This window comes from Cotesia glomerata, linkage group LG8 (genome assembly GCF_020080835.1).
Source record: "Cotesia glomerata isolate CgM1 linkage group LG8, MPM_Cglom_v2.3, whole genome shotgun sequence".
Classification (NCBI taxonomy): Eukaryota; Metazoa; Arthropoda; class Insecta; order Hymenoptera; family Braconidae; genus Cotesia; species Cotesia glomerata.
In genome coordinates this window covers 7,203,260-7,222,754 of record NC_058165.1, presented here as the reverse complement: position 1 = coordinate 7,222,754, position 19,495 = coordinate 7,203,260, and the positions used below count along the sequence as shown (strand labels likewise).

The 19,495-nt window shown below is 32.1% G+C and overlaps 2 protein-coding genes across 2 annotated transcripts; one reads left to right on the top strand and one right to left on the bottom strand.

Moving 5' to 3' along the window:
- The first annotated feature begins 134 nt into the window (after positions 1 to 134).
- Positions 135 to 6,297, top strand: LOC123270222 (telomerase Cajal body protein 1). Its single transcript, XM_044736189.1, has 5 exons — positions 135 to 404; positions 2,075 to 2,600; positions 3,639 to 3,871; positions 4,676 to 5,107; positions 6,199 to 6,297. The coding sequence occupies exons 1-5, from the start codon at positions 260 to 262 to the stop codon at positions 6,219 to 6,221; spliced, it is 1,359 nt and encodes a 452-aa protein (XP_044592124.1). The 5' UTR covers positions 135 to 259; the 3' UTR covers positions 6,222 to 6,297.
- Positions 6,298 to 6,518: 221 nt separating this feature from the next.
- LOC123270219 lies at positions 6,519 to 9,564 on the bottom strand. The gene is made up of 2 exons (XM_044736185.1): positions 9,208 to 9,564; positions 6,519 to 9,127 (listed from the first exon to the last, which is right to left on the bottom strand). The coding sequence occupies exons 1-2, from the start codon at positions 9,356 to 9,358 to the stop codon at positions 6,603 to 6,605; spliced, it is 2,676 nt and encodes an 891-aa protein (XP_044592120.1). The 5' UTR covers positions 9,359 to 9,564; the 3' UTR covers positions 6,519 to 6,602.
- Positions 9,565 to 19,495: the final 9,931 nt, after the last annotated feature.

Genomic DNA, 19,495 nt, shown 5'->3' with positions numbered 1-19,495 from the left:
GTATTCCGAGTTTGACAGTGACAGAGCGGCAGAATTTAAAACTAAGAAGAGCGCAAAAGTTTAAAAAATTATTTGCGACGACTTTATAGTATAAAGTTTATACCCTGCGAGGTTATTGCTTGACATAACCTTGAATTAAAGTTGAAAGTTGGAGTAAGTAACACGTGTGATTCGTGATTGTTTGTAAACAACAAGTAGAAAATGATATTTAAACTAAAATAAATAAAAATCAACAATCAAGTTTTAACAGGAGACAACAATGGATAGTGAATTACCCAGCGAAAAAATGGTCACTGATCAAATTTTACCGTCACCTGACGTTGAAGAATCAAAAATTGTTGACAGCTTAGATTTGCCGTCCCAAGTCATTGATGAATCTGAAATAAACAATAGTGAAAAAACAGGTCAGACAATTTATGAAAATTAATTTAGAAGATATTTGATCATTTTAAGAATTTTTGTACAGATAAATTATAAAGTAACCCAGTTATTCACACTGGACATAGTTGTTTGACACTTGCAATTTTATTCTAATTAAAAAAATTAAATTTTCTCAAAAAAACAAATTTTCTTAAAATTTATAGTTCAAAAATTATGTTTCTTAATTTATTGGAGTTGATTTGTTTTTTTTTAATTAAAATAAAATTGAAAGTGTCAATAACTTGGCCAGTGTCAATAACTGGGTCTTTTACCTTAGTAAAAAATGAAAAAAAAAATTAACATGTAGAAATTTAAAAAAATTAAAAATGCAATTTTATAAGAATAATTTTTTTAAATTAATTTATTTGTTAAATAAAATTAAATAATGATCAAGTGACTGATAACTTTGATGTCATCGACAATTTTCATCTCTTTAAAGCTTATAAGCTATAATTATAATTACATATTAATGATGCTGAAATTAAAAAACATCTGTTAGTTTTTTGAATTTTTATAATTACTAAATTATCATGAAAAAATTATATTAAAAAAATTTCACATCTAGAAATTAAAAAAAAAATGCCATTCGGCCTCACCCGAAATGGAAGGTAGATTTCCTGTGATATAAGATTTTCTTTATTCATGTTATTTAATTTGTTGAATAAAAAATGTTGATGTAATTTTTAAATTTTCAATCCGCAATAACTTTTAAACGAGTTTAACCGATTATCACGTAGTTGACAACAGTCGATGCAGTTTTTTTGAATTCTATGATGAATTTCAAACCGTGAATTGATCAGATAAAAAATTTTGGAATTTGTTTAAAAAAAACGCTTTTTTCGATTTTTTTCGTCAACGATATTTCACAAACGAATCAAGCGATTTTGACCGGTCCGGCGGCGATCGACGTAGTTTTTTTATGTTAAGAGCTGATTAGTTTTTGAAATCGGTCGGTTAAGCTGTTTAAAAGTTATTCTAAAAAAACGACATTTGAAAAAAAGTTTTCATTATTTTAAAATTTTTGAATGGCCCATAAAATTAATAAAAATCTTCATAAAGTATAAGTGTTATAAGTCAAATTGAAGATAATATAATCAGCTTCACTATAAAGTTTTCAGAAATGAACTCTTTTCTGCCAGTCAAAAGTTATTCATGGTTAAAGTTACAAAACTTGAAATTTACAAAATTTTGAAAATTTTAAATTGCCGCCATTTCTAAACTAATTAACCGATTTTGCTCATATTCGAACTCGACCTCAGTAATTACCCAAAGAATATGTGTACCAAGTTTCATCAAGATCGGTTGAAAACTTTTCGAGATATCCTGATGACAAAGCTGGTTATATTACATATATATGCATACATATATAAATTTTTTAACCAATGGTGTTTTTGGAACTTATTTGACTAATTATGACATATGATAGCAAAATCAGGTGAAAATTCCACCATGAGGACTTATGCAATAGTTAGATTTCTAACAAAATCTACCGAAAAAAATTACAAGTGCAAATTTTTAAAGAATACTTTTTTTTTCTTATAATCAATTTTCAATAAAAATCAATAAAATTGTTAGATGTCTATTGATTTCAGTATCATACATATTATTTAAAAAAATTAATGTTCACTATAATTATCTAAAAACTAAATTACAGATGAACTGGCACCTGTAGAAGTAGAAGGAACTGAACCGCAGGATTCAGTAGAACCAAAACCTGAAGAAACTTCCCTCACTTCTCCAGAAAAAACAGACCAAGTTCTTGAGCCTCTAGAAGCTGAAAAGACTGAGGTAATAAACTTCTACGACTGGACCCAGATACCGCGGCTTATTTGCTCAGTTGCAGAAGAACCCGCAACTGAGTTGGAAAATCTGACTCGTGGATGTTCCTGGTCGCCGGATGGTACGTGTCTTTTGGTACCGTCAGCTGATTTTAGGATCCGAGTCTACGAGCTGCCTCGAGAACTCTATTCAGGATCAATGCCGATAGAGCCTCTGGCTCCATTGAATCCAGCGTTTAAAGTTAAAGAGGGAGGTCTCGTTTATGATACTTGCTGGTACCCGTGGATGAGCTCTTGGGAGCCTGAAACTTGTTGCTTTCTCAGTACTAGTAAAGAAACTCCTATTCATTTATGGGATGCGTTTACAGGGGCTCTGCGTGCTACTTATCGAGCTTATAATCAGTAAGTTTACTTTTATTATTAATATTATAATTATTATCATAAAAAATCAAAATTGTTAAATAATAATAATAATAATAATAATAACTAGCAACCTGTGGTCACTATGCGACTGCCAAGTTTTACGGATTACGAATAAAAAAACTTTGACTTAATGACTTTTGATATCTCTAATCACACTATACATAGTTTGGGTACTTTTTAAATACATTTAAAAAATAATAGAGCTATCACAGGATCAATTACAAATAATTTAATGAACTAATGGGACGGAACAAATTTATAGAACTAACAAACTACTGAAAAATCCTCCAAAAACTTAACATAAAAAATTGACTATCTCTGAAAAATATATAAAACCGTGAAAAGACAAATTCTTGTCAAGACTTTTCTAATGTTATTAAATTCAATTATAAAAATTTCTTCAAAAATAATATACTCATCACACAAAATTTTCCTAACTCTCTCAATTATTTAAATTATAAATGACTATCGCTGAAAAAATATCAAATCTAATTTATGATAAAGATATACCCGTTAAAAAATTTTTCTGTCTTTTTATTATATAAATTAATTTTTGACATCTTACTACATTTATAAGTACAAAACAAATAAATAATTATACAAATTTTGTTGATCGCAAAATTCGAATCTATAACTATTTCAAAAATTTATTAATGAATTATCTATATTGCTGAAAAGTAGATGAAACTGAAAAGGCACTAATTCTGGTCTTGACATTTCCAATGATACTAAATTTAATTTTTAAAAACTCATTTTATCATATAAATACATCAGGGACATCATTTTTTTTTCTCTTGATTATATAGATGATCAATTAAAAATTTTGTAGAACCAATTAAATAACAACTATATTTTTTTATAGTCAAAATATATTCAATTTTTTTCTTATAAAATTGTGAATCTTAATTTAAAAAAATACAAAATTAAATAAATCTTTTTATTATTACTATTTTAAGTAATGTTTTTTTTTTTTTATTTATTGTAAAAGATTTAAATGTCAACTCATATATTTTTCAGAGTTGATGAGGTCGAAGCAGCAGTTAGTGTACAGTTTGCAGAGTCTGGTAGCGTTATATGGTCTGGATTTAACAACGTGCTACGATCCTTCGACACTAACAGACCAGGAAGACAAATAAACGATGTATTCTTAAAAAATGACTTTCCAAATACGCGTGGGATCATAAGTTGTATCCGTGATAATCCAGCAATGCCTGGGTTAATCGCTTTTGGCACTTACTCTAAATGCATTGGTAATTATCAAATTATTATTTACAATTAGTATCGTTAATCAAAATTATTCACCATAACGCTGATAAAATTCAGAATTAAGAAAAAAATAATAAAATGTTTTACTTTTTATTTAATAATAAATACTACAAAAATTATTAATAATAATTCTGATTATAAACTTTGGAATGCCTGGATTTTTCTACTTGGATTATATATTGCAATAATAATATTTGATTTACTATTCAAGATATTTTAACATTTTTTAATTTTTAATTATAGATGATTTTTATTAATTTATTTTTTCATTAATGACCTTTATTTATGGATTAATTAATACAATAATTGATATATACTTTGAATAAAAAGTAAAACATTTAATTTTAATCTTTTACATCCTGAATTTTATTGATTTAAAAATTTAGCAATTAGAAAAAAAATATTACTAATTATTTTTTAAATTTAGTCATGAGAGAGAAATTATAAGTAAATTTTCTAAAAAATACGTAAGGTAAAAGACCCAATAATTGACACTGGCCTAGTTGTGTAACACTTGCAATTTTATGCTAATTACAAAAATAAAATATTTTCAAAAAACCAATTATCTTAAAATTTTTAACTCAAAAATTATATCTATTAAATTACTAGAGTCGATTTTTTTTTTTTAAATTAAAATAAAATTGCAAGTATTAATAACTGAGTCTTTTACTTTAATTAAAGCTAATAAAATCAACAAAAACATTATTAATGATGTTATAAATTATTTTTTATCATATTACTTATGATTATTGATTAAAAATTCTAAACAAAGTATCTAATTTATCTAGGATTATACAAAGATGGACCTCTGTGCGTCTTGAATACTGACAGCGGAGTAACCCAAATAGAATTCAGTCCTTGTGGTACCAAACTGTACTCAGCAGTAAGACGCAGCAACGAATTTATTTGCTGGGACTTACGCAACCCAGGAATCATCTTGAACTCATTTGAAAAACGACAAGCTGATACTAATCAGCGCATACAATTTTGTATTAATAACAATCAAATTATTTCGGGCGGTACTGATGGAATAGCAAGAATTTGGACCCTCGATGACTCAGCTGACACAGACCTTTGTCCTTTTTGGAGTGTTAAATTATCGGATGACTGTATCAATGGAGTCAGTGCTCACAAAACGCTGCCTATATTGGCGACTTGCGCTGGCCAGCGATTTTTGGACGAAGACAAGACTAGGGATAACAGCGTTAAACTTTGGTATTGTAAGTGATCAAGTATTAAAAACTAAGGGGTCATTCTGGTTCCAGCGCTCGAAAAAAGCTAATATTCATGATTTTTTACCCAGAAACTATTATAGATATTAGTATGAAATTTATTCAGCTCAACAAATACACTTTTGAATAACACTAAAAATATCTAAATTTATTTTTTTTCATATTTTTTATATGAATAAATAATAGGTGAACGGAGTTCCTTGAAAGTGTTCGTATAAAGCTGACTTACATGATAACTTGATACTGGCTCAACTTAAATACAAAAACCAAAATTATCTACTTTCAATATATAAGTAGCTATTGCATCAGCTACAGAGATTAACATTTATTGATAAATAACAAAATGATGGACTTAAAAAAAAAAAATGAAAAATGAGGGTTTCTTTCACAGTCATAAGTCCTAAAAAAATAGTAAAAATAGAAATTTTGAACTGGTTGTAGCTAATGCAATAGCTACTACTATGTGGTTTAGAATATGTGGTTTAAACTTCATTAAAATCGGGTCAGTAGTTCCGGAGGTATCATTTATATAAACCAGAAAAACATACTTCTAAGGTAAACACGTTTAAAGTTTTTTTAATTAAAAAAAAAAAAAAAAATCTTATCTAAGTTCAATCAGCGATGCCAAAAACATACAAAATCTCTTCAGCCTTTTTAAAAATTTGATTTTCTTTTACTCAAACATCGTAAAATAATATAGTTATAGTGGTCTGATCACTTAGAAATTTTACCACAATACTTTTAGATAAGGTACAAGATCCCATTAGTGGCACTTTTTCTTTCAATGAAAAAATGTCGACTTGGAATAAAAATTAAAAATTTTTTTGATCTAAAAGTCTTAAAGATTAGAAATAATATATTCATTGTTGAAATTAATGATTTAATTAATTGACTAAGTAACAAAATCAAAGAAAGCGTCAGTATTGGGGTCCCCGCCACTAATGGGGTCTTTTACCCTATACGTACTTTCGAAAAATGTAAAAAAAAAAATTTATTTTAAACTTACAAACCAGAATGATCCATTAACTTACCAATTTAATTTAATCATGTGTCTAATAATTTTATTTTATTGCTTGTAGGTGGAACTGCAGCTCAAGACTAGATCAAAATCGATGTAATACATAAAATCCAATACTTTAAATTGTAAATAACTAAATCTAAATAAAAATTACAAATTAGATATAAACATTTATTATAGAAAAAAAATTGCGCTTATGTCAATATCAAGTAAAGCAATAACTTGCTTTGAATATATTTATATAAAATTAATTTTACTTAAATTAATTTATCATTAGTTATTAAAAAAATAATTTTACAATAAGACTTAAAATTGCGCTTTTGACTTTTTCAGAAAATCATTAGTTGTTCTTAAATAAAAAAAATCAATAAAATTAAGTCATTAAATTTTTAAACGTAAATACATATAATTTTATGTGAAAAATAATAATAAATATTAATATTAATTATAAACTAGGCACGTCCGTTAACAAGCCGTACACTCGTCAGAAATATTAAGCCTCATACTTCTCCTCGAAGATCTTCTACTGGGAGTAGTAGCGTTCTCCTTCTCCGCCAATTTATGACCCGACTTTCTCTTGGGCGTCTTTACCGGAGATTCATGTTGGTTTTCCTTTTCTTTCTTAATCTGAGCCTTGGCAGCTCTGACATTCACACGACTGACATTGCTGAGTCCTCCTGTAGTATTCCCAAAGAGTTTCTGTATCAACATCTTGGCAGCTTTTGACGGCTTATCAGCTTCTTGATTGGCCACTTTCTGAACAATCTCACCAACGTCAGTATTTTCTTGACAAATAGAAAAATTAACTTTAGTCAATGATTTATTGAGATCTTTCACTTCAGTTTTCTTTTTTTTTAGAATACTTTTCCCGGGAGTCTGATGGGAATTGATATAACTAATAGAACTATCCAGCTGGACTTCTGGGGTTTTAACAGCCCGGCTCCTGAGAACTCTTCCCTCTGGAGTTTTATCAGCCGAGGCTTCAGCTTGGAGTTTCTTCTTTCTGGCTGCTTCAATAAAAGCCTTCATGTTACTCTTCCCTTGGGCCTTGGGCTTGACAACCTTTTTGCCCTTCTTCTTGACTTCGACCACTGGAAGTTCCTCCTCATCTTCAACCCAGTTCTTCTCCTTCAGCTTCTCAACATTCGCAAACCGATCATAGCAATTTTTAATCTCCGGCTCCATCATCTCCCAGAACCCACGAAGATCATCGCTCTTTACCAACAACTCCTGGTTGTTGGACTCGCAATCATCAACCAGCCGGCTAAACCTCCCGAATTTCTTTTTTATCAATAGCTCGGACTGGCCAATCGCCTGCTGAATAATAAAATATCCTTCCTCTCCTTGATTTTCGTCTCTTATTTTTTTCCACTCGTCACACAGAGCTTGCAACTTACTGGTCTCTTTTTCCAGCAAGTGCTTGTAGTATTTGGCAGTCTTGATATTATCCTCCCCGGATGTATTCAGCATTTGAACCGTATCTTTGGTGGGAATCTCTCCTCCGAAAGAATTGTTCAACAAGCGGTCTCGTTGCTCCTTCCGACCTCTGTTTCCTCGACCCATAACTATATACGGAGACAACGCTGCCAGGAAAGGAATTCCTTTTTCATCATCAGCTTCACTTTTTGGCGTCGTAATTTCAGGCTCACTCAGTTGAGATTGGTCTGATTCAGGCTCTATCTCATCGTTTATGGTCTTTGGTCTCCTACCTTGTCGAGAAAGTTTTACTTTTTTAGCTGGTGATTTTGAAAATTTATCTTCTGATTTTTCAGCGTCTTTTGGAGTATCAATCGTATCAACTTCATTCATCACCTGAGATTGAATTTTCGTATCATTTATTTCAGGTTTATTTTCTTGCAAATCTTCAGATTCAGACTCAGCCTGATTGTTGATAATTTTACATCTCCTATTTCCTCGAGAAAGTTTTGATTTTTTCGCTGGAGATATGGAAACTTGGTCACTTTCCTCCTTAGAAATATCTTCAGATTTTTCTAAATCTTTAATAAGTGTCTCGCCATTATTTTGATTTTTTGTCTCAATTATTTCAGGTTTACTAAATTGAGACTTGTCTGACTCAGACTCAGTCTGATTGATAGTTAGAGACCTTGATCGAGGAGTTTTTGATTTTCTAGCCGGAGATTTAGAAACTTTAGCATCTACTTCCTGATAAATATTTTCAGATTTTTCTAAATCTTTTGTAACATCAAATTTTTCGTCAATATTTCCTTTAACAAACTGGGATTGATTTCTCGCCTTAAGAATTTTCGGCTCAACATCAGCTGGTAAATCTTTTAATTTAAATCCATCACCTTGCAATTTATTTTGTGAATCAATACCGTCAAATTTCGTCATCAAACTAAAATCTTCTGATTTTTTAATTTTGTCATTAACTAGAAGACCATCTCCAAAATTCTTACTAATTTCACTTTCAGTAGATTTAAACGAGGTGGCGATAAGTTTTGAGATTCTGGAGGACAAATCTTTCTTGGTGAAGCACTCAGTTTGAAGTGGAATCGGCTCAATACTCGGCGGTGGCTTGAAAACATAATTATCGGGAGCAATAAATTTAAATTTACGAGACAAAGGTGTCCCAACAGCTTTACCAGAAGTTTTTGTCTTGTTAACTGGACCTGGAGTTTTTATCTTGCTAGCAGGGCCTGGAGTTTTTATTTTACTAGTAGGACCTGGAGACTTTGGAGCGAGAGGTGATTTAGGAACAAGCTCACCTTTAGCTTTCGCGGCTAATCGCTTCGCCGTAGCACGAGTAATTTTTTTTACCGGTGATGGCTTCTTCGGAGGATTTTTTTTCCCATGGCAGTGCTGCATTGGAGGATCCGCTGACTTGGGAGAGTAAATTTTGTGCCGCGTCACGCCGACGACGAAGGCGGGTTTCTTTTTAGTAGCCTCTAATTTTTTTTTAATATTCTTCTGGGCTTTCCACAGCTCCAGACGCTTTCTACGATCCAAATTACAACCAGCATCTCCAACATCTAGCGTAAATAAAAATTTATTAATTTGAGGTTAGAAAAAAATTATTTTTAAAATAAAATTTTTTAAAACTGAAACTTACCTTCCTGGACGTCGGGCACAGCGCGAACTTGGTTAAACTGTTGGGCTCTTTTGTCATTTCGCTCTTGCTGTACTTCTAGAGCACGGCCTAGACGAGCCTCCTTGCTTACAAAAGCTATTTTTTTCCTCTTGAATAAATTTGCACGCTCCATGGTTTATTATTAGACACAATTAAACAGTTTGATGATATTTTATGACAGAAAGTTTTATTCAATATTTTTAAGAATTTTTAAAAACATATGAACGTTGAAAAACAAATTTAACTAGTTTTATTTACTCTGTTTTTCCATACACAACTGACCACAATCAAAACACGGTGAAGGTTAGTGTATAACGACTATTTTTGAATTAAAAATCCACGCTAGAATTTCTATAATTTACTTTCAATGCTACCAACTTTTTTTAGTGCTATCAAGTTTTCAAAATGGCGGTTTAAGCGCGCAAACTCAAATGCGACTAGTGCGCTTCAATTGCTTTTACTCTGTTATATTAGTTTATCTATCTACTAGAAAAAATTTGAAGTACACAATGATGCACACTAAGTACGTTCCAAATATGTTTTTTTTTTAATTTTTAAATTTACAACAAAATTTTTTTTTTAATTTCCGAAAATCATATACAATCATATCGGTGACTTGGATTTTTTTTGATTTTATCTATTTTTGTAGACAAAAAAAAAAATTTTTTTTTTAATAGTCTAGTAAATGTGGGCTTTACGCGATTTTTTTTTTTTACAGTGAAACAGTTTTTGTTCAGATTATGATAGCTTCAACCGCTGATTTTTCGAAGTTTCGCTATTTGGGGTGCGGTACGGTCAAATTTGATTTGATAAATTTTACAAAATTGTAAAAATAATTGTAGAATAATCATTTTTCCTAATTAATAAGTAATTTTTAAATAGTAATTTTAATTTATTTTTACAATTAAAATTTTAATCGGTCCCACGTATGGTTGCAATAAACAGAGCTTTGTGCGATTATTTTTATTACGAATGAAAAAAAAATACATATAACTACATAATTTTATTATTAATTTTCACTGAAAAACTGATATTTTTATATTTTCGATCATGAAATTACGATAAACTATTTTCAATTTATCATCGATTGAAGATAGTTGAAAAAATTGAAATAATTGTAAATAGTCGATCTGACAAATATATCTATGCGATGTTGATATGCTACAGTAGAATGATTTTTTAGTAAAATTATTTAGAAAAATGAAAAAATTGTTTGAGTTATATAACTGTATCCAGTTAAATAAAATCATTAGTCTTAAGACTAATAATTATAATTAATTATAAGCTTTAATTTACTATTTTTTTCTGTTTTTAGTTGTAGTTTATTTTTTTTAAGAATTTTAAAATGAATTGCATAAATAAAAAAATTAGTTAAGAGGGCAGCATATACCGAAGAGAAGATTTTAATTTTCACGAAATCTCGCGATCATTGGCACCCGCACCGGAGACGCTTATCTTTTTAGTGTAGTGCTGACTGTGAGAGGAATAAGGTCGAATGTGACGTCATTTTGTTTTTTATTTTATCTAACACGGTTATTTAATAATTTTAACAAAGAACAAAAGTGAATCAGTGCATTGTTGAGCGATACGTAATAAAAAAAAAAAAAAAAGAGTAAATTGGTTGTGAATAAGTGAAAAGTCTGTTAAAAAAAACATTATTATGTGTGCACATTGGAATGTAAGAAACAAAGACGTAGATTCTCTTAGTGTGAATTATTAACTTGAAATACTTTAAAATGAACTTTTAAGAGGTAATTGACATATAACAAGTGAAAAAATATGAAGTGTTACAAGTGCTGAGGAGAAATAAAGTGTAAAAATAAATTCAACAAATGGTGGATCAACGCTGGCTATAATTGAAATGTTTTTATAAATTATCAAACAAGTTGAGTTAAGGTAAATTTTTCAGTGTTATATTTCTATATTATTTATGCATAAGACAAAAAAGCGTAGGGTTTTTGAAAATACAAAAGATTGAGTTTCCAAACAGTTGAAATTAAACGTATTCAACGCCTTCGTGTTTCGTAAATACAGCAAAAAAGAAAGAGAGGTCTCGTAGTGAGAAATTTAGTATCTATTGTTATATTGATACATTACTTTAAGTCGAACTGTTACCAACAACTGATATCTGATAGTCGAGAAGGGTAAAACTTTAGTTGTTGAGATATTTTTGTAGAATGACCGCAAAATGGTGACACATGAAAAAATTTTATAGAGAAAACTCATTATTTGATAATATACGACATTTTTTTTGTAGAAAATAAATTATAGCTAGAGAAATTTAAGAAACAAAGCAGCGCAAAATCTATTTTTACAAAATTATTTAAAAAAAAAAAAAAACCAAGATATGATATTCCAAAATGAGTGTAAATCTAGCTGACAGCCGACAATCGAAAATTTAATAATCGATATCTTCGTAAAAATATCGATTGGCACAATTTTTCAAAGTGATAATGGCGTGTATTTGAATTTTCTGTAAGCATTTTCTAAAAAATTTATTAAATTCGTTATTTAAGCTGCAATTTTGAAATTAAATTTTTGTTTGGAAATATATGTTTTTTTCAAAATCGATGAAATTCAACTATTTTAAAGTTTTTTCCTTCATTTTCAGGAGCATTTTTTCATATTACTTTCGAAATAGCTAGAATCGATCTTAAGCTTTAACGACTGAAAAATTGGCTAAAACAAAAAAAAATAAAAAATGCTCTGGTAGATCTGATCAAAATCTACAAGAGCATTTTTTTTTTTTATTTATTTTTATAACCTATCGTGTAAATAATAATGTTCTTCTTATCCGACAAATTTAAATTTTCACACAGGGTAAAAGACCCCATTAGTGGTAGGAACCCCATTACTGACACTTTCTTTGATTTTGGTACTTATTCAATTAATGAAATGATTAATTTCAACAATGAATATATTATTTCTAATCTTTAAGATCTTTAAATCAAAAAAATTTTTAATTTTTATTCCAAGTAGAACATTTTTTCATGTACCTGAAGATCCGATAGTTTTTTTATGAACGAAAATAAAAAAAAAATTTTTTTTGCTTTTAAAACCGAAAATAATTTTTCGGCTCTAAAAAAATACAAATAGCCCTAAAAATGATATATTGACCCCTCTAAAAAGCAAAACTACCCTCACAGCCACCCCTAAGACTTCAGAATTTTTTTCAAAACTTCTAAAAAAATCCTTGCGAGGGTCCTTGGAGGCTGCCGATTTTTTAGAGCACTTCTAGTACCCCCCTACATAATACAAAAAATCATTAGGCCGCTAACACCTCCGGAACTACCCTTCCAGCCACCCTAAAGACTCATAAATTGAAAAAAAAATGTAGAAAAAATCCTTTCAAGGGTCCTTGGAGGCTGCCGATTTTTTAAAGTACTCCTAGTATTCCCCCACAATATATAAAAAATAATCAGGCCGCTAACACCCCCGGAACTACCCTTCCAGCCACCCTAAAGAATTATGAATTTTTTTCAAAAATTAAAAAAAAATCCTTTCAAGGGTCCTTGGAGGCTGCCGATTTTTTAGAGCACTTCTAGTACCCCCCTACATAATACAAAAAATCATTAGGCCGCTAACACCTCCGGAACTACCCTTCCAGCCACCCTAAAGACTTATGAATTTTTTTCAAAAATTAAAAAAAAATCCTTTCAAGGGTCCTTGGAGGCTGCCGATTTTTTAGAGCACTCCTAGAACCCCCCTACAATATATAAAAAATAATCAGGCTGCTAACACCCCCGGAACTACCCCTCCAGCCACCCCGAAGACTTAGGAATTTTTTTCAAAAATTTCGAAAAAATCCTTCCAAGGGTCCTTGAAGGCTGCCGATTTTTTAGAGCACTTCTAGTACCCCCCTACATAATACAAAGAATCATTAGGCCGCTAACACCTCCGAAACTACCTTTCCAGCCACCCTAAAGACTCATAAATTGAAAAAAAATGTAGAAAAAATCCTTTCAAGGGTCCTTGAAGGCTGCCGATTTTTTAGAGCACTCCTAGAACCCCTCTACAATATATATAAAATAATCAGGCCGCTAACACCCCCGGAACTACCCCTCCAGCCACCCCGAAGACTTAGAAATTTTTTTCAAAAATTAAAAAAAAATCCTTCCAAGGGTCCTTGGAGGCTGCCGATTTTTTAGAGCACTTCTAGTACCCCCCTACATAATAAAAAAAATCATTAGGCCGCTAACACCTCCGGAACTACCCTTCCAGCCACCCTAAAGACTCATAAATTGAAAAAAAATGTAGAAAAAATCCTTTCAAGGGTCCTTGGAGGCTGCCGATTCTTTAGAGCACTTCTAGTACCCCCCTAAATAATACAAAAAATCATTAGGCCGCTAACACCTCCGGAACTACCCTTCCAGCCACCCTAAAGACCCATAAATTGAAAAAAAATGTAGAAAAAATCCTTTCAAAGGTCCTTGGAGGCTGCCGATTTTTTAGAGTAATCCTAGTATCCCCCCACAATATATAAAAAATAATCAGGCCGCTAACACCCCCGGAACTACCCTTTCAGCCACCTTAAAGACATATGAATTTTTTTCAAAAATTAAAAAAAAATCCTTTCAAGGGTCCTTGGAGGCTGCCGATTTTTTAGAGCACTCTTAGAACCCCCCTACAATATATAAAAAATAATCAGGCCGCTAACACCCCCGGAACTACCCTTCCAGCCACCCTAAAGACTTATGAATTTTTTTCAAAAATTAAAAAAAAATCCTTCCAAGGGTCCTTGGAGGCTGCCGATTTTTTAGAGCACTTCTAGTACCCCCCTACATAATACTAAAATCATTAGGCCGCTAACACCTCCGGAACTACCCTTCCAGCCACCCTAAAGACCCATAAATTGAAAAATAATGTAGAAAAAATCCTTTCAAGGGTCCTCGGAGGCTGCCGATTTTTTAGAGTACTCCTAGTATCCCCCCACAATATATAAAAAATAATCAGGCCGCTAACACCCCCGGAACTACCCTTCCAGCCACCCTATAGACTTATGAATTTTTTTCAAAAATTAAAAAAAAATCCTTTCAAGGGTCCTTGGAGGCTGCCGATTCTTTAGAGCACTTCTAGTACCCCCCTACATAATACAAAAAATCATTAGGTCGCTAACACCTCCGGAACTACCCTTCCAGCCACCCTAAAGACTTATGAATTTTTTTGAAAAATAAAAAAAAAATCCTTTCAAGGGTCCTTGGAGGCTGCCGATTTTTAGAGTACTCTAGTATCCCCTACAATATATAAAAATAATCAGGCCGCTACCCTCGAACTACGCCCAGCCACCCTATAGACTTATGAATTTTCGTAGGTAAAATCGCTTCCTGGAGGCTGCCGCCGATTTTTAGAGCAGCCTGATTATTTTTATATATTGTGGGGGGTACTAGGAGTGCTCTAAAAATCGGCAGCCTCCAGCGACCCTTGAAAGGATTTTTTCTACATTATTTTTCAATTTATGGGTCTTTAGGGTGGCTGGAAGGGTAGTTCCGGAGGTGTTAGCGGCCTAATGATTTTAGTATTTTGTAGGGGGTACTAGAAGTTCTAAAAATCGGCAGCCTCCATGACCCTTGAAGGATTTTTTCGGAATTTTGAAAAAAATTCCTAAGTCTTCGGGGTGGCTGGAGGGGTAGTTCCGGGGGTGTTAGCAGCCTGATTATTTTTTATATATTGTAGGGGTTCTAGGAGTGCTTAAAAATCGGCAGCCCAAGGACCCTTGAAAGGATTTTTTTTTAATTTTTGAAAAAAATTCATAATTCTTTAGGGTGGCTGGAAGGGTAGTTCCGGGGGTGTTAGCGGCCTGATTATTTTTTATATATTGTAGGGGGGTTCTAAGAGTGCTCTAAAAAATCGGCAGCCTCCAAGGACCCTTGGAAGGATTTTTTTTTAATTTTTGAAAAAAATTCCTAAGTCTTGGGGGCGGCTGGAGGGGTAGTTCCGGGGGTGTTAGCGGCCTAATGATTTTTTGTATTATGTAGAGGGGTACTAGAAGTGCTCTAAAAAATCGGCAGCCTCCAAGGACCCTTGCAAGGATTTTTTTAGAAGTTTTGAAAAAAATTCTGAAGTCTTCGGGGTGGCTGTGAGGGTAGTTTTGCTTTTTAGAGCGGTCAATATATCATTTTTAGGGCTATTTGTATTTTTTTGGAGCTGAAAAATTATTTTCGGTTTCAAAAGCAAAAAAAATTTTTTTTTTATTTTCGTTCATAAAAAAACGATCGGATCTTCAGGTACATGCAACATACATATTTGACTGCTTTTGGAAAATACCGAATTTTTCTGCCAATGATATTGCTACGGGTTGAAATTCATAGTAATTATAATAACTTAAATACTACTGGATACTAAATTCAATGTTTACACTAGGTGTTATTGGTGATTCTTTTTTTTTTAACTTTTATCATTTGCTGATTTCTTATAAAATCATCTGTTAAAACGTCGACTCAGTCGACAAGCAAACTGCGATAAGTTTGTAGCTTGTCGACAAACTTTTATTCTTTTCTTTGGATTTCCTTCAGGGATCTCGTAACTGTTTTCAGTGTCTGATGAACGTTCGTCACAGGGTTTGCATTTTGTGTGTATTCTGCGTTGGCAACTGCAACAAACAATCGTTTCAGCGGAAGCTTCGATTATTTTTGCGCAATAGGAGCAGCGTTCAGTGACATCATCTGCTTTAGCCAATAATTGGTGGGCGATCTCCTAACGAAATTTTTTCAAGTCAAAGGTTTTCTTGAACTCGGTTTTCTCGTACAAACATCGTAGATAGTACATACAGAATACTCCACAATTGTCTATATCATTTTCTGCTTGGTGAGGTCTTTGGCTTGATCCAGAGGTAACAGTCCAATCAATATCCTTCAGTTTTCGAAATGGACTAGTCACGGCACATTTATTAATAAAAGTAGTAAATGCTTCTTTAACCCTTTTCATATCATTACTTCTCGATCGAGGATCTAAAAGTATACATTGCTTTAATTCTACGTCAACAAGTAGCACGCGCCAATGTAATTCAAAACAGTAAGGTATTAGCAGCTTTTTTCCTATCTGTTGTTCGCAAGTATGAATCGATGACTTGTGACTCATAGGTACCATTGAAAAACGGCCTACAACCATAGTCGATAAGTCGGTTGGAATATATGTTACATTACACCATTTCTTCATGAAAGTTGAAGCAAATGCATCAATTATTTGTCCATCAATCCATTTATCGAAAATGGCAACGCTGTTAAATTGAGCTGGTGAAATCGTAAAGTTTTTCATCAACATGAAGACATCCTTATTTGCGGAATAATATGCAAATTGTAGTTTTGAAGAATTTGATATTATATAATACTTTAGGCTATTAACTAATCCATTTTTAAGAAATTCAAGAGAACTTTCCTTTATTGCGACAGTGTTACTTTTGCTGCGTTTTACTTTTTTCGTGTTTTTTTCCTTGAGATTTGAAGTACGCTTACGATTTTTTTGAAGGTCAGTTACTGGCGAGGTACTGCTGAAATCGTCAGACTTTTCTTCTTTTATTTTTTGGTCAATTTTGATGATGTGCTGCCCTGAAAGATATAAGCTGCGATTTTTCTTTGGTTTTACAGCATCATATTCCTTTTTAGATCGCGCCCATATATCTTTCGCTTTATGATCCGCTGCAGGCTCTTTCGTCGGAGGATATTTTGAAATTTGGCCGGTTTTATCATTTTTTAATCTGTACAAGACTTCTTCCTTCACTAAACACTCGTTGTAACCTTTTAACAACCTTATACCTTCCCCAATTGTAATATCTTTACGCCCTTTCAATATTTTTTCTTCATATATTCTATTATGCGATTCCACATAAGCATTAGAAACTCGAGAAATTGTTTTATCCACTAATTCCAGTGTTATTCCACTCCACAATGAGGCATACGGCATAAAAACTTCCAATAAATATCGTAAAAATTCTGTACTGTAATATTTGTTATTTATTTCTTCCACGTTACTATTTTCGATAGATAAATCGTTTTGCCTTTTACTTACTATTCCTGCAAAGTGTACATAAAATGGTGAGGTACTAAATACTGCGTTTGTAACTTTGATTTTTATTAGATCTTCACTTGACAGTTCAGCACTATCATTAGATTCCTGTTCTTTCACTAGATTTTCGATTTCACTGGATTCATCAGGTAACAACTTTGCTTAGCGACTAATGTGACTCTTCGCTGTTGTTTCATTTTTGGCCGATAAAATTGAAGCAATTTCTGAAAATGTCGCGTCTATAGCTTCTTTGTTCGGAGATAAAATAAGCTTACCGACACATTCCATTAAAAAAGATTTAATGTTTTCAAGACCCATATCTTTGATCGATATTGCGACTCTGTGCATAATATGTGCAGCACAACTTAATAAATATGTCATTGATTTCGGTTTCTTCATATTGTCTTCATAATAATCATACGTCACTTTTAGATATTCTGAAATATCCATATTATTGTAAACTTTCAAAATACTATGCATCGAAGGCCAACTCCAATCAACGACTATAGCTTTAATTGGCCATGTTGTGAAAGTATTTTTAATGACTTCTGCATGCCTACTCAATAAGTCCGAAATCGACCGTTCATCTTGTTGGTCAGCTATCATTTGGGCAAGTGGAACAGTTGTTCTCGATGCTCGGTACACTAAAGCATAGTAATAAACTCTTTTGCAGTTCAAATCACCAGGAATTTTCAAATGTGCACCAGTAGAATCAAAATGTAGCACAGCAGGTACGCCGGGGTTTATAACCTCTAACTGCTTTTCAGTGAACAATATCAGTTTTAAAGGTAATTGAAATAATCGCACAAATTTGTCTTTATAGACGTCATCATCAACCCACTGTTGCACTATATCGCCGGTATCTAAGTTTTCGAGTCTTCGTCTATTCATCACTTTTCGTTCCTAGCTGATTTTTTTGCTTATAGAAGGCAACAGAAGCTTTAATTTAAAAAAAAAAAAGAAGTAAATCGATTGATTTTTCGCGGAGTTACAGCTATTTGTTGATAAGCGCTTGAGCGAAACCGCGTTTTTTTTCATTTAAAAATTAATATCTCGTAAACTATTGGTCGTAGAGACATCCGATTTGGCTCATTGTGTTCCTTATTTAATTCTCTAAATTTCAGAAGCAACATGTCTCGACTACTTTTGCGTAGTTTCCGAGATATTTTGATTCAAAGCTACTTGCAAAATGGCTATTTTTTAAGCAATTGAATTTCCGCGATTTTTTTTTTTAAACAATGATCTACATATTTTTCTGAGTATTTAAAAAAAAAAATTTCAATTTACCCCGTTTCCATTGGAAGTCGTAAACAAACGGCCTAATATTTCCCTGCCGACTGGACTACTAATGGTGATACTGAACTAAAATTTTAAAAGAAATTTTTTCTTGAAACTAAATATCCCTCTCAAGAAAATTATTGTTCGATTAGAGTAAAATTATAAAAAGTTTGACTGATCATTATTCGCCAAAGAATCACTCTACAAATTCGAACATTATGAATTCATGAATACTTTTTAAGGGTTAACATACTTGACCAAATAATTTGAAAATCAGAGCATTGTTAGAAGGGAGAGTCCGCAAAGAGTAATATTAAATATAGGGGTGGGTTTTAAGGGTGGTTCCGCGAATCGAAAATGGGCCAGAAATTTTCTTTTTTACTCAAGAAATGTGACTATGAAATAATATTGAGTGTTTTTAGGGGTTAAAGTCCCCAAATAGAAATATTAAATATAAGGGTGGGTCTTGGGGTTGGTTCCGCGATTCGAAAATGGGCTAGAAATTTTCTTTTTTACTCAAGAAATGTGACTATGAAATAAAATTGAGTGTTTTTGGGGGTTAAAGTCCCCAAATAGAAATATTGAATATAAGAGTGGGTCTTGGGGTTGGTTCCGCAATTCGAAAATGGGCTAGAAATTTTCTTTTTCACTGAAGAAATGTGCCCATATAATGAAATGGAATATTTTTAGGGGTTAAAGTCTCCAAATAGTAATATTAAATATAGGGGTGGGTCTTAAGGGTGGTTCCGCGATTCGAAAATGGGCCAGAAATGTTCTTTTTTACTCAAGAAATGTGCCTATGAAATAAAATTGAGTGTTTTTAGGGGTTAAATTCAACAAATATTAATATTTAATATAGGGGTGGGTCTTAAGGGTGGTTCCGCGATTCGTAAATAGGCTAGAAATTTTCTTTTTTACTCAAGAAATGTGCCCATATATTGAAATGGCATATTTTTAGGGGTTAAAGTCAACAAATATTAATATTTAATAT

Excerpts from the sequence above, each read along its gene's own strand:
- LOC123270222 (XM_044736189.1), top strand. The coding sequence starts at position 260 with ATGGATAGTGAATTACCCAGCGAAAAAATGGTCACTGATCAAATTTTA. Across the intron at positions 2,601-3,638 it reads ACTTATCGAGCTTATAATCA|AGTTGATGAGGTCGAAGCAG; the intron begins GTAAGTTTACTT and ends TATATTTTTCAG. Across the intron at positions 5,108-6,198 it reads CAGCGTTAAACTTTGGTATT|GTGGAACTGCAGCTCAAGAC; the intron begins GTAAGTGATCAA and ends TATTGCTTGTAG.
- LOC123270219 (XM_044736185.1), bottom strand. The coding sequence starts at position 9,358 with ATGGAGCGTGCAAATTTATTCAAGAGGAAAAAAATAGCTTTTGTAAGC. Across the intron at positions 9,128-9,207 it reads TGTGCCCGACGTCCAGGAAG|ATGTTGGAGATGCTGGTTGT; the intron begins GTAAGTTTCAGT and ends TATTTACGCTAG.